Source organism: Furipterus horrens, unplaced genomic scaffold, assembly GCF_987537825.1.
Source record: "Furipterus horrens unplaced genomic scaffold, mFurHor1.1.pri manual_scaffold_11, whole genome shotgun sequence".
NCBI lineage: Eukaryota > Metazoa > Chordata > Mammalia > Chiroptera > Furipteridae > Furipterus > Furipterus horrens.
This window is the reverse complement of record NW_028327181.1, coordinates 2,819,300-2,832,528: the sequence shown is the minus strand read 5'-3', so window position 1 is coordinate 2,832,528 and position 13,229 is coordinate 2,819,300. Positions and strand designations below refer to the sequence as shown.

General features: G+C 61.0%; 1 protein-coding gene across 2 annotated transcripts in view; it reads right to left on the bottom strand.

Moving 5' to 3' along the window:
- The window catches only part of PITPNM2 (phosphatidylinositol transfer protein membrane associated 2), a 100,893-nt gene that overhangs the window by 14,714 nt on the left and 72,950 nt on the right, over positions 1-13,229 (bottom strand). For both annotated transcript variants that reach the window (XM_090292754.1, XM_090292753.1), the window contains exons 2-7: positions 12,825-12,997; positions 7,883-8,097; positions 6,727-6,848; positions 4,096-4,323; positions 1,908-2,213; positions 930-1,025 (exon numbers count right to left, since the gene is read on the bottom strand). In XM_090292754.1, coding sequence (XP_090148880.1) covers positions 930-1,025; positions 1,908-2,213; positions 4,096-4,323; positions 6,727-6,848; positions 7,883-8,097; positions 12,825-12,902 — 1,045 coding nt within the window. In that variant the 5' untranslated portion in view covers positions 12,903-12,997. The remainder of the gene's footprint in view (positions 1-929; positions 1,026-1,907; positions 2,214-4,095; positions 4,324-6,726; positions 6,849-7,882; positions 8,098-12,824; positions 12,998-13,229) is intronic.

The following is a 13,229-nucleotide window of genomic DNA, read 5'->3' as shown; positions in this document are numbered from 1 at the left end:
TTTCTGCATGACATGGGTCCTTTCCTCATGCCAGGGGCTCGGCCAGGAGGACCTCAGCCTCTTGGCCTGGCTGGGCAGTGGGGTGCCCAATACGTCCTTCCCTACCCTTGGGGAGCCCTCTCATGCAGAGGCCAGCTCAGGAACCCCCGTCACCTGTTCTCAGTCCCCACCCCAAGGCCAAACCAGGCACCTCCCTTTTGCCCTCAAAGGAAAGAGCGCACCCTTAGCTCTTTCCCTTGAGAGTAGGCCAGCTCACTAAGAAGCCGTGATGAGGGGGCGCCTCTGCTGCTTCAGGCCAAGGCTCTGGCCCTGCCTCGGCCCTGCTGTGTGCCTGCAGGACAGTCCCTGTCCCTTTCTGAGCCTGCATCCTGCCTGTACCCTGCAACCTGGAAACCTACCTCCTGGACCTGCCGCAGACCCCTCTTATCTCCTCGGGAGGAGCGTGCGGTCAGACGCAAGCGCATGTTTCGTGCGCTCGCTGTGCTGATGGTGGGATTAGCAGGAGAGTGGGCCCTTCACATACTTCCTGCCTGTCTGCATTTTCTAAAGTTTTTGTATCAGATGTGTATTAATTTAACCAAGGGGGGAAAACAGATAGTTGCAATAAAAATTCAGAAAAGTATAAGTTACACTTTTATGAAGATTCTCGTGGAAATAAATTCACATGTGGACAAGAGCCTCCTGACTGTAAACACATTTCTAGAGGTTCAAGAGAATGGTCCGCACCTGCCAGGGGTACATCTGAGCCCCGGCTGGGATTATGGCCTGAGGCTGCTGGGGACTCCACTCACCCTCCTCCGGCCCTCCACGCGGTACTATCCACCCAGGACTTCCCACAGACAGCAGCCCTCCCAGGCCACGCCCCCTCCCGTTTAGACCCCTCCCACTCTCCCAGGATGGCCCCCAGGGCGCTCCAGGAGCCAGTCTACCGTGAGCGTCGAAGAACTCGTCCTCCGAGCTTTCGTCCGAGTCCCGGGCGATGCTCTGCATCCTCCACTCCGAGATGCTGTGGCGGGAGGGGCTGGCTGGAAGGCAAGACCCCACACTGACAGACGTCCCCACGGCCTGGGCCGAGGGACGGAAGTGGGCAGCAGTGACAAGGCCAGCGCGAGGGCCGGGAGGGCTCGGGAGAGAAGGGTGTGGACAGAGGAGGAGCGGCGTGGCCCTGACTCAGCCCCGTGGAAGCTCCCGGGACTCTGAACATGGTCCCCTCCCCGCCCACCTGGCACAATGCAATCATGGGAGGAGGGGACCGGGTGGCAGGCACACAGACCTGGGTCCTCTCCTGTGCCGCTGGCCTGGGCCTGCTGGGGGGGGGCCAGCTCCTTAAATTCTCATGCGGCAGAGCCGACAGAGGGGGACACAAGGCAGTGGCAGGTGCGTGAGATACCCACACACGTATTTTCACGGACCCCTTCAGCGCTGGCGTGGGAAAAGCCAGGTTTGCAGAGGAGACTCCTGACTTGACATGAGATGCTTTGTTTTTCAAAACAGCCGTGGGATGTTCACAAAAAGTCCCCCAAGAAAGGCCTTTCTCAGGACCTGAGGCCTTTCAGGCTCCCCCCGAGGAGCACACTCTCCCCTTCAATGTGCTGAGTGGGGCCCCCCCAGGACCCCTCTCCTCCTGGACCTCCGGCTCCCAGGAGAAGTTGGGAGCGGGGTTCTCACGGGCCCAGCCTGTCTTACCTGGGCTGTGGGGGTGAGTCTGGGGGACCCTGTCGGAGGGGGTGGGGCGCCCGGGGCTTCTCCTACACACAGGAGATCGGCCCCGACTCCCTGAGGCTGGGGCCTGGAAGCGGGAGTCCGTTTTCGGAGCTGGAACCTTCTAGTGGTGGCATGGGGCTGCCGCAGGAGGGGTTGAGGGCTGGGGGGGACAAGGGGCAGGCCGGGCCCCCCTGGGGGCTCACCTCCGCGCTTGGACGACCGCGACGACTTGGAGGACGTGGACCACTGCTTCTTCAGGCCCCGGCCGGCCAGGGGCTCGCCGCTGCTGCTGGGCTGCGGGGCCTCCCCGGGCGCCTGGGCCTGGCTGGCCTCGCCCTTGGCCAGCTCTGCGGCCTCCTCGTCGTCCTCGCTGAACTGGGCCATCTTCCGGGACAGCATGAGCTGCGCCTCCTTCTCCAGCTCCCGGATGTTCTCCATGCTCAGCCCGTACCACTCGTCCTGCCAGCACCACGCCTGCCGGTGCGCCCTGACCATCACCTTCCGCAGGCCTGCGCCCATGGCGGGGGCCAGAGACAGACACGGCATCAGTCCGGGCCCCGGGGCGCCGCGGGCCGGGCTCAGGGCTGCGAGGCGCTCTGATGCTGCAGGTCAGGCCTGGCCCCACACCCACGCAGCCTCCAGCCCCCGGGCCTCAGCTTCCCCTCCTGTGAATGGGGGGTCTGGCTCCCAAATGGCCTCCCGAGGGACTGTGTCTGCTCAGAAGCCACACTGAATTTGGGGGGGATTTCTGCCCTGCGGGGGGTGGGGTGGGGGACACTAGAAGAGGACTTCCTGAAGGTGTCCAGCCTCAGTATCTGGTATACTTTTCCTATCAAATTCCCCATGAAAAATCAAGATATATCTAAAATAAGATAACTTTTAGGGTATAAAATAATAAAAGAACCACAGGGACAGAAAGCAGATAGGGGTTGCCTGGGGTTGGGGTGGGAGTGGGGGTGGTGACTGTGGACAGGAACAAACACTCTGACGGGATGGAATGTTCCAGAATATACTAAAATTTATGAAACCGCCCCCTTACAACAGGCGAAGTGTGTGGCATGTAAAATTAGTCCTCGATAAAGTGGGTCACGGAGCCTGCCGCACGGCGCCCTCCCTCCCCCATGGGGTCCGGCCTTCACTTTGTGACGATCATTTGCTTTTCTTCCTGGTTTTGGCACACAGATGTGCTTTTCTACCCAATAGGTTGGGGTGGTTTGCATGTTGTTGACACTTAACACGTATGCATCATGCTGCATTTCTGTGCCATTTGCTCTTTTGGGGGGTGAGTTTCAGGTTTGCAGCTGCATGATATATATTTGGTTGAAATACCCCGTTTCATTTATGCCTTCTCCTGCCCATGGCCCTTCAGCTCACTTCCGTGGTTCGTCTGCTTGTTTTTACAAACATGCTGCTCAGAACACTCCAGGATGTGGACTTGAGTTTCTCGTCCCCGGGCCTCAAGCACGTATCTTCCACTTCCCCAGAGAAGACCGCTATGCTCCCAAGGAAATGCTGTCGTCCCCTGCTCCTGGGAGGGCCCCCCTCTGCCAGGACTGTCTGTGTCCCCACGAAGCTGCAGACTGCACGGCCTCAGGGGTGCCACTCCCGGGCGTCTGCCAGCACCCACACTAAACGGGCATCTGATGAGATGCCTCCGCCCGCTGGTTTGATCTGGGTTCAGACCCAGCCCTGGGCTTCTGTCCTCTACGAACAGGGGTGACAATGGCCACTCTCATGGGTGATCATGAGCCAATATGACACGTGTGACGTACACTATCATTAGTGTAGATCTGTTCACATCGAAACTAAGTCCCTTTGCTCTTGGAGTCAAAAGGTGATGCCCAACTGCCACTGCTAGGCCTCTAGCCTCGGGCGGGGCCAGGCCCTCGGCACTGACCTCGTGTCACGGCCTGGGACGGTGAGGGCGCCCCGGGCTCTAGGGGAGGAGGACCCTGGTCCGCACCGCTGGGTCCGGAACCGCAGGCCACCTGGACCAGGCCTGGGTGCTGCTGATGTCCAAGAGCTCCGCCCCTGAGCTTCCAGCCCAGCCGGGGAGGCCGAGCTCAGGCAGGGCCTCCGGGTGCCGAGCAGAGCCGTGGTGAGCAGCGGGGAGCTGCTGCCAGAGGCCGTCTCCCCACTGGGAGGGGACACTACAGTGTTGGGGTGCAGGGCTGGGGCCTTCTTCAGGGGGTGACATTCACTGCCTGCAGTCTAGGCACTCGGCAGGTGTTTACAGGGAGTCGGGGCAGAGCAGGCTGGGGGCCCCCTTTGGGGAGCAGGGCGGGAACGCCGAATCGCAGCCCACGCTGAGGCGGCGGGGGCGTGGTTTGGCGGGGCCGGGGGGCGGGGCGTGGCCAGGGGGCGGGGCGGGGCCGGCGCCTGCACGCTCACCTGTGTCATGAATGAACCTCTCGATCTTGGACTGCATGCCCCAGTAGCGGAACTCCACCTTGCACAGCTTGTAGGCGCACATGATGGGGCACACCTGCTGCTTGTACTCCTCGATCCAGTTGTCCGACAGGGGCCCCCGCTGCGTCTTGGTCGAGTGAAACAGCTTGGGGTCTTCTTCTGTCCTGTATTCGTTGGGGGGCACTGGGTCCTTGACGATGTCGATGAAGTCTGCGGGGAGACCCTGAGAGTGGTCGCTTCTGCCCAGACCTCTCCCTCCTCGCGTCCTGTCTCCGCCCCCTGTCCCGGCCGCCTCCAAATCCTTGCGGGGCTCTGGGCCTCCAGGCGCCAGGGCCTGATTGCTGGGGGCGGGGGCGGTGAGGATGCTGCTCTGGGCCCCTCGGACCTCGAGGTCCCCTGACTGCAAGGCCTATGACTTCCCTTGTTGGCTTTTCAAACCACTTCAGCAAACCCCACGCTCCTGTGCAGGTGTTCTCCCAGTCGCCAAAGCAGACGAATAAGGTGCTGAGCTGAAGATGCGCGGGGGCTGAGGGGTGGGACGTGCGGGGGGCAGAGGGCCAGCAAAAGCTTCCCAGATAGGAGGCATTTTAGCCACCGGGGCGCTGTGAGGCCGGGACTGTCCCAGCAGCACTGACCGGACGCAGAGGTGGGGGTGAGGGCAGCCACCAGGGGTCCACGTTGGAAGAGGTGATGGGGGTGCGGCAGGATCCTCGGCCGTGCCTCACCAGGCTAAGTACTTGGATGGTCCCCTGAGGGGGAGGTGGCACTACACATGGGCTTAAGGCAGGTTGGCCTGCAGGACACCTTTCTGGATGGGACGGAGGAGCCGGAGAGCTGTTCAAGGGCCCAGCAGGAGGAGCTGGGCCACACGGTCCCCATAGCCGGGAGCCACAGGGCCCGGCACCCGGGGAACAGGACTGGGGGCTGGCGGGACCTGGGGGGCATTACAAGAGGAATGGCAGCAAATCTTAGAAGGATATGAGACACGCCACCTCTTGTCACCTGCCTCCTACCCCCATATCAAAACTCCCCAGATGCGTGTGTGAGCAGGGCTGGGACACACGTGCTGGGAAGGACCCCAGGACAGCCTGTGTGGCCCAGAGAGCCCTTCTTTCGAATGCGTGGGGATGATGGCACTCAGGAGGCTCCGCCCCAGCCAGGCCCCGGCTACCTCACCTCCCTGGCGTGTTAGCACCAGGCCAGGGCGGTGGTCTGCAGGTGCAGACATCAGCTCCCCCAGAAGCAGGGAGGGGTCAAGGAGCAGTTGAGTGCAGCAGCAGTGGGGGTGGGGGTGGAGAGAAAGCCCTTCCTGGAGCAGACCACGTGCCCAGCTGCTCAGCAGAAAGGCCACCCCAGGGAGGGCTGGGGTCAGGAACCATGGCCGGAGGCCCCTGGAGGGAGCCCGGGGAGCTCAGGCCATGCCTGAGGCTGCTTGGACAAGAGCTGCAGAGGGTCCGCGTCACGTTGGGGCCTTCCCTCCTGTTGTGGGTAGAATGGGTCCCCCCGCAAATTCAGGTGTTGGAGTCCTGACCCCCAGGTCCTCAGAACATGACCTTGGATGGGCACAGAGCCTTTGGAGATGTAATCCAATTAAAATGAGGGCATTAGGGTGGCCCCAATCCAGTGCGACTGGCGTGCTTATAAAGAGGGGACATTTGGGACAGTGTGGCCCACAGGCAGAAAGCCACGCGAAGATGGAGGCCGAGATTAGGGTGACGTGTTTGCAAACCCAGGAATGCCAAGGACTGCCAGCAGGAGAGAGGCCTGGCACAGAGCCTTCCTCGCTGACCCGGGCAGCAGCCACACCTGCAGGCATCTCCGCCTTGGCCGGGGGATGGTGCACTTCCGAGCTGAAGCCAACCCGCCTGGGGTCCTTCGTTCCGGCAGCCCAGCCAACTCCCAGCTCCCGAGCCCCCGTGGGGCCGAAGGGCGGTTGTTCCCAGGGGAAAAGCCCTTCACATCCATCAGAGAGGCTGCCTGGGCGTTTGCTCCTGGGGTGCGGCAGAGACCTCCCCAAGGCCGGCCGCGCACCTGCCTGAACCATCTGCTTGTGGCTGGCTGCTGGGGGCCGGGAGCCCAGCGTCCCACACCGCGGGCTGCGGAGCTGCGTCTGGCCCGCGGGTGTGTTTTGTTTGGCCAGCGTGAGTTTATGGACAAAGATTTTAAATTGGTTGCCAGCATTTAGGAATTGGGTGATTTCCCATGAAAATCCTGACGGCTGGCCTCTCTTTGAAAAGTAGGTTTAACAAATGGGACCATTTCCTGTGTGGAATCGTCAGCTGGCGGGAAGGGGAGTGGAGGTCCCCTGCCATGGAGGAAGACACAGCTCTGCCAGCCCGTGACCCCTCCCCCAGGCACATGGGCACTCCTGGGATGGGCACACCTCAAAGGGAGGGTGGGGAGAGGTGCAGGGTGTGAAAAGCACTTAGCCTCACTGTGCACGTCAGAAAACGGCTGCCTGTCTCCCCTGGTGGCCCTGCCCACCCTGTGCTTGCCCGTGACTCTGACCGCCTTGCGCAGGACAGGAGGGGGTCTGGATCCTGCCGGGCTTAGAGCCCATCGGCCCACGGCTCCGGCCCTTCCCAGTGTGGGAGCATCGTGGTCGATGGTTACCAATGGTCAGCTGGTTCTTTTCCACGGGAGATAGGTTGAACACGTTGGGGTTTTCTCCTGCATCGGTTTTATAAAAGGTTTCGATGTCGATGGAGAATTTCTCCACAAAAGGGCAAGTGAACCTGGGGGGAAGAAAAGCACCTATCAGGACCCCCGGGCGGAGGGGGTGGGGGTGGGGCAGCTGGGCCAGGGCCTGCCAGACCCGCTGGGCGGGAGAGACCCCGGTGGCAGCAGAAGCCTGGAGTAGTGGACAAGACTCGTCTGACTTGTCCACCTCCCGGACCTGCCCCTTGTCCCAAGAACAGCCAAGGCCAGGCTGGGGGAAGGGATGAGTTTAGGGGGAAGATGGAGTTGTTGCAGGAAGCTTCTCGAAGCCCTGTGTCCACTGGCTACACACGTAAGACATGATGTGGCTGCCGGCACAGCCACAGCAGCCTACTGCTGAGGCGCTGAACGGGACAAGCACTCCAGGTGACGTGCCACCCCTGCCCCTGTCCCAGGAGGAGCCCAGTCAGGCAACAGGGAACAGACCCTCTCTCCCGGCTGGAGATGAGCCCAGAGGAGGAAAGTGCTGCTGGGGGAAGGAAAACCTCCACGGACCCTCCGGCAAGCTCCAGGCCCTTGCCGAGGGAGGGGAAGGGAGCCCCAGGAGACTCGTGGGGACCCCACTTGTGTAGGAAGTGAACAGGCAGCTGGGTGCAGCCCCCATCTGTTCTAACCCAGTGGTGCTCAGCTACGTTGGGCGGGGTGGGGTGGGGGCAAAGGAAGCCCTTGTTCAACATGGGGTCTAACGAAACGTCAGAGTAACCAAAGGTCTCCGGGTTGGGGGGGATCTGGGCCCTGTGGTCTCCCCTCAGGTCATGCTTCTCCCCCGCCGGCTGACTGTCCTACACTCTCAGGGGAACAGCAAAGTGAGTCCGTATTCCCTGAGCCTTCCCAGAGGACAAAGGGCTCTCAGACGGCCCTTGCTGAACTCATGGCTCCCCGGCCTCCACCCACGTGTGCGCCCATCTCCTTCCTGCCTGTCTCCTGAGGGGAGCCCTGCGGGACCGTCAGGCTCAGCTCCCCAGAAGTCTGGGCTCCTTGGGGTGCAGGGGTTGAGCCTCGCTGGAGGGCTGCTCCCGGGGACACATGCGGCGGGGGCCTCCCCGCTCACCTGGTTCGTGTGTAGGGGTAGGCGTTCCAGGATTCCTCCACCACCCGCAGGGCGGCCTTGGGCAGGATGGAGCGGAACCAGCCCGGGATGTGCATGCCCACGTGGTACACCTTGTGCGTGTACTGCCCGGAGCCGCCGGGGCCGTCCGCATACGGCCGGTTCTCCAGGATCTCCACGCCGCTGCCCTCGCCGTGCGTCTCGTTGCGGCTCTTCTTCTGCGAGGACAAAAGCACCGTTCAGTGCGGGCCCGAGGGCGGGATGGGAGGAGGGGCTCTGAGCGACTAGGCCGGCTCCTCTGCATCCCTTCGGGACCCCGAAATCCAGGCGCCAGCTCTGCGTGCCCCAGCACGCCTGTGGGAGACGAACCGGGCGTGGCTCCCTCGAGGCCCTGCCATTCTGACTCCCGTCTGCCCTGGGACTGAAAGTGTCCCCAAGGTCCGGGACCAGGTGTGGCCCCTCCATGGAGGTTCTAGTCATAGAAATCAGGCATGAGAAAGAAATAATAAAAGACACCCCAGCTGGGAAGGAAGGAGTAAATCTGTCTCCATTCACCAATGTCATGATCTTAGATGCAGAAAGTCCTCAGAAACCCCCCTAAAACCCTGTTAGACCTGCCACATGAGTTCAGCAAAGATGCGGGACTCCGAATCAACACGCCAAAACAAACCATGCAGAAAGGGAATTGGAAAATTATTTCCATTGGCAATAGCGTCCAAAAGAATAAAATAACTAGGAACAACCAAGGCAGGGAAAGCCTCGTATGCTGAAAACGACGAAACATTGCTGAAAAATAATTAAGGGGCTCAGTAAATGGAAAGACACCCGTGTTCACGCCCGGGGAGATTTAATATTGTTACGATGTCAGGGGGCTCGGTGAAGGGCCTGAGAAGCACAGATTGGGGGTTTCCAAAGTGTCACGGGGATGTAAAGTGCCGCACAGGAAATGCAGTCACTAATGCTGAAATAACTACGTGTGGTGCCAGCGGAGTGCCGGAAATATTGGGGGGCCCACACTGTAAAGCACGTGACAGTCTAACCACTGTGTGGTACACCTGAAACGAATATGACATAAGATGAAATGTATGTAAACTGTGATTGAAAAACCTAAAAAATAAATCCAGTGCAAGACAAACCACACAAACACGAAAACCAGTCCCGCCTCTTGCACTCACTCAGATGCGGGATGGGGCCTCGGAGCCACCGCCTGAGGGGTATGGCCCCTGGGTCCCACCTCTAAGTGCCCTCCTGCCTCCTCTGTCCTTCCTCAGGTCCACAAGCTCAGGTTTCTGCTTATGCAGAACACCTCGTGGTTGAGATGCTGGGGACTTGAAGTCCAGCATCTGTTTCCATGGTGATGTGACGGCACCGCCAAGGCCACCTCCGGTCAGCTTCCTGAACAGCAAGCTCACACACGCACACACGCAGACACACACCCCTGCGTGCACACACACACCTATGCACACACGTGTGTGCATGCACACAGGTACTCCCAGCTGCACTGCCTCTCCCCTGGGCATGATTGCGGACGATCGTCCCTCAGGCACAAAGACCTGCTATATCTCCACGGCCCGGAGGCACTCGCCTCCTTCAGGCCAAAAACAAACAAACAAACAAAAAACAGACCCCGGCTGAGGCCACAGATGGAATCCGAGCGGAGCCACACCAGCCCTGGCTCTTTAAAGGCGCTCCTGGAACGCGGCCCAGATTCCGCGCGAAAGCAGCGACCATTTCCTGGACATTTCCTCGGCTCCTGCCCTACCGGCAGCTTCATTAATTAGCGGCTGTGGTGAGTACTTTGCTTGTTCTCTCTCCTTCAGTTATTGCAACGACGGCCTGGGGGAGGTGCGATGTCACCATTACTCTCCACTCACAGGCGGAAGGGGAGGCGGTGGGGGGGGGGTGACTCTCCGGGGTCACAGTTACTGCACGGCAGAGCCGAGATCTGAACTCAGACTGGTTTGGCTCCACGGCCTGGGGGCCCACAGCATGGGCTCCTCAAGGCACACAGGCCGTCTCCTCCTGGACGAGTCACTACTCTGGGGTCTGTTCCCAAAACTGGAAGTGGGGACGGGGCCGCCAGTCTCAAAAGCCCCGCTGTGCTGGCTGGTCTGAGGAGCACCTGCCACAGTTCACGTCCACTTGGAACCTCGGACGGCGACCCTATTTGGAACTCGGGTCTTTGCAGATGTAATTAGGTGAGTAAGCCGAGGTCGCCCTGGATCAGGTGGCCCTGAATCCAATGACTGTCGTCCTTACAGAAAGAGGAAACAGACACAGACACGCAACGAGGGAAGAAAGCCAGGTAACGGTGAAGGCGGAGACTGGAGTGATGTGGCCACAAGCCAAGGACCTGGGGCCGCACAGGAGGGGCCTGGTGCCAAGTACAGACCCAGTGAGGCCAGGATCCTTCAGAAACAGGAGGGTCCCCGGCGCGCTGGGCTGGTGAAGGTGGTAAGAGGGGGCAAAGACCAGGAAACCCCCAGGGCAGCAGCTCAGAGCTGTCCAGGGTCCTGGCCAGCACTTCTGCCTGCTCGCTCCAAGCTAAGCATTTGTTGGGCCTCTTCTCAAACAGGGGGCTCTCTCCCAGCCAGGCCACATACACCGAGCGCTGGTCAGGCATTGCATGGGGCACGGGATATGTGAGTTCATGCCATCTCGTTCACAGCCTCACGGAGGAGGCGGCCGGTTCAGAAGGCGGCCTGTCCCTAGCCACCCTCCCAGCTGGGAAGCGGGACGAGTGCGCCATGAAGTAAGGTCTTGCTCTTCTTCCCACAAACACACAGCTCCTTCCTTGAAGATCTGTCCACGTCACAAGGCCGGGTCCAGAGCCATGTACTCCCGGGGCTGTGGTCCGAAGGCCCCGGTCGTCCATCTCCTGTGCACCCCGGGCTACATATGCGCCCATCTCCCCACGGACACGCCTGCAGAGCGGGAAGCATCATCCACCTGTCCCTGGAGCCCAGGCCGGGCACAGACAGGTCTGGTGAACTTCACTTCTCTTTTTAACAGCTCCACGGAGGTCTGACTACTGTACGTTCACACCCGCGAAACCGTCACACAATGGGGATAATGTGCTTGTCCGTCTCCCACGCGGCGGAGGGAGACCCTGGGGGCTCGGGGCCAGGTACAGAGGAGACAAACGAGGGAGCAGCAGGAGGGGAGGCCGGCCCCGCAAGGCAGGCAGGCATCAGTGGGGCTCCAAGAGGGGGAGTGTGCGGCAGGCAGCCTCGGTCCAGAGCAGGCATCCCACGGGAAGCCGGGAATCTCTTACATTCATTGGAGGCATAAGGAGATTTGTTTAAAAACAAACCAACCAACCTCAAAAGAGCCAATGAGAATGGCAGGTGTTTTTGAGGGGCCCGGACTCAGAGGTGGTTAAATGTTCGAAAAAGCTCTGCATATTCTAGAAGCTGCAAGTCCGTCCCCGGGGCCTGGGCGTACCTCACACTAGCAAGCCAGGCCGAGCCGAGGGGTGGCCCGCTGTGGCTCCCCGGGCTTGGGTGGGAATGAAGAAGCCACAGGACAGACAGCTGCTTTGGCAGATCAGCCTGGACCTCTAGTAGGCTGAGCGACTCCCAGGGTGCTCGGGGCCGGTGACAGTCTCTTCTGCTCTCCCTGCTCTCGAGGAATAATTACGGGTAAGTGGTTCAAGAGGGAACTGAGTGGCGCTTCTGAAGCAGCTTGGAGCAAACAGCCCCCCAGAGAGGCCGAGTTTCCTCTGCTCTCTTCCCGTCAGGCTTTCCCCGTTGGGAGCCTGCTCCGGCTCTAGCAGCTCCGTGGAGCTCCTCCCAGCAGGGAGCGGGGGTCCGGGCTCTGCAGCGACCTGGGCTGAAGGGTGGGAGCAACCAAGCAAACGCAGGGGTGGAGGCGGAGGCCCCGCCGGCCCGGGCTCCCCTCGCTCCGCTCCGAAGGCCCTGTGTGGTGATGCTGTGCCTGACGCGGGGGCGGGGCAGCAGGGCCAGAGGCTGGGTGAGGCCGCCACCCGCCCAGAGGAGCCAGAGCTGGGCCCAGAGCAGGTTTACAGTCACGCCCGCAGCTGGGAAGGAGGCTGCCAGGCTGGACAAAGGGCTGGGGCACCGAGGGGGAGCGAGAGGCTGGTGGGGAAGCTGCGATGGGGACCGTCACGGAGCAGGACCCAGACAGTGGGAGCTGCGGCCACGTCTGGGCCACGATCCATGGGACCCTGAGGCTCCGGGTGCCACCATGTTCGGGTTGGTCAGGCGGGGAGCAGGGAGGCCAGCAAAGTCGGGGGCGGGGTGGGGTGGCCCCTCTGGTGTGTTACCCTCACACTCATTTGTGACTTCACAAGTCAGCCACGTAGCTGCCGGCGCTGGTTCGTAGGCCGGCCCGTGTAGCAAGGAAAGCGCGCACCTGGGAGTGGGGAGGCAGGCTGTGTGCTCTTGGGCAAGTCATTGAACGCCTCTGGGCCTCAACTTTCCTATCTGCTAAAGGGGTTGAACTTCTGTGTCCTCCCACCTCAAAATCCGTATGAAGCCCAACCTCCAGTGTGACGGTATTGAGGAGTCAGGCCTTTGGGGGGTGATGAGTCATAAGGGCGGGTCCCCATGGTGGGATTAGCGCCCTCAAACAAAGACCCCGAGAGCCCCAGCCCCCTCTGCTATATACGACACAGCAAGGAGGTGTCCACCCAATCTGCCAGCACCTTGGTCTTGGACTTTCCAGACTCCAGAAGTGGGGGAAAGAAATGTCTGTTGTTTCAGGTCCCCGGGCTGGGCGTTTTGTTCCAGCAGCCCGAGCTGACTAAACATGAGGGTCCCATCAGCGAGAGGATGGCTGTTAAACGCCGTGAATACAGCGCCGGTGCAACCCCCAACGCCACAGATGTCCGCGGGGCGCCGTTGCGTGCCTGGCACTGTGCTTGGCAGACACTTCCCACGAGCCCGGCAGGCACCCCCGGTACCGTGAGGCCGGCCCGACCCACCTGTATCATGTAGAGCTGGGCGATGCGGTACTCCTCCACGGTCATCGGCAGGGGGATCCGGTATTCCTTTATAATCATCTTGGAGTCCGAGCCTTCCCGGTGAAGGGGAACTGCGTGTTGGGACTTCTAGGCGAGGTTCCTTAAATAACCATGACAGGACTCACCGAGGACCCCTGAGGGAGACAGAGGGGACGGGAGCGTCACTTTGTGCAAAGGCTGTTGGGTATGAGAACACCGGAAGGGCCTGCTCCAGACCTGAGGCTGGAGGCCTGGTCTCCGCTCTGCCACGACCCCACCACGGGACCGTGAAGAAGTCCCCTCCCGCCTCCATGATCAGCCACGGAGAAGCGGAGAAGTAAAGGACTGTTATCCTGCTATCGGGGGCCGGGGGGTGGGAGGGCGTCA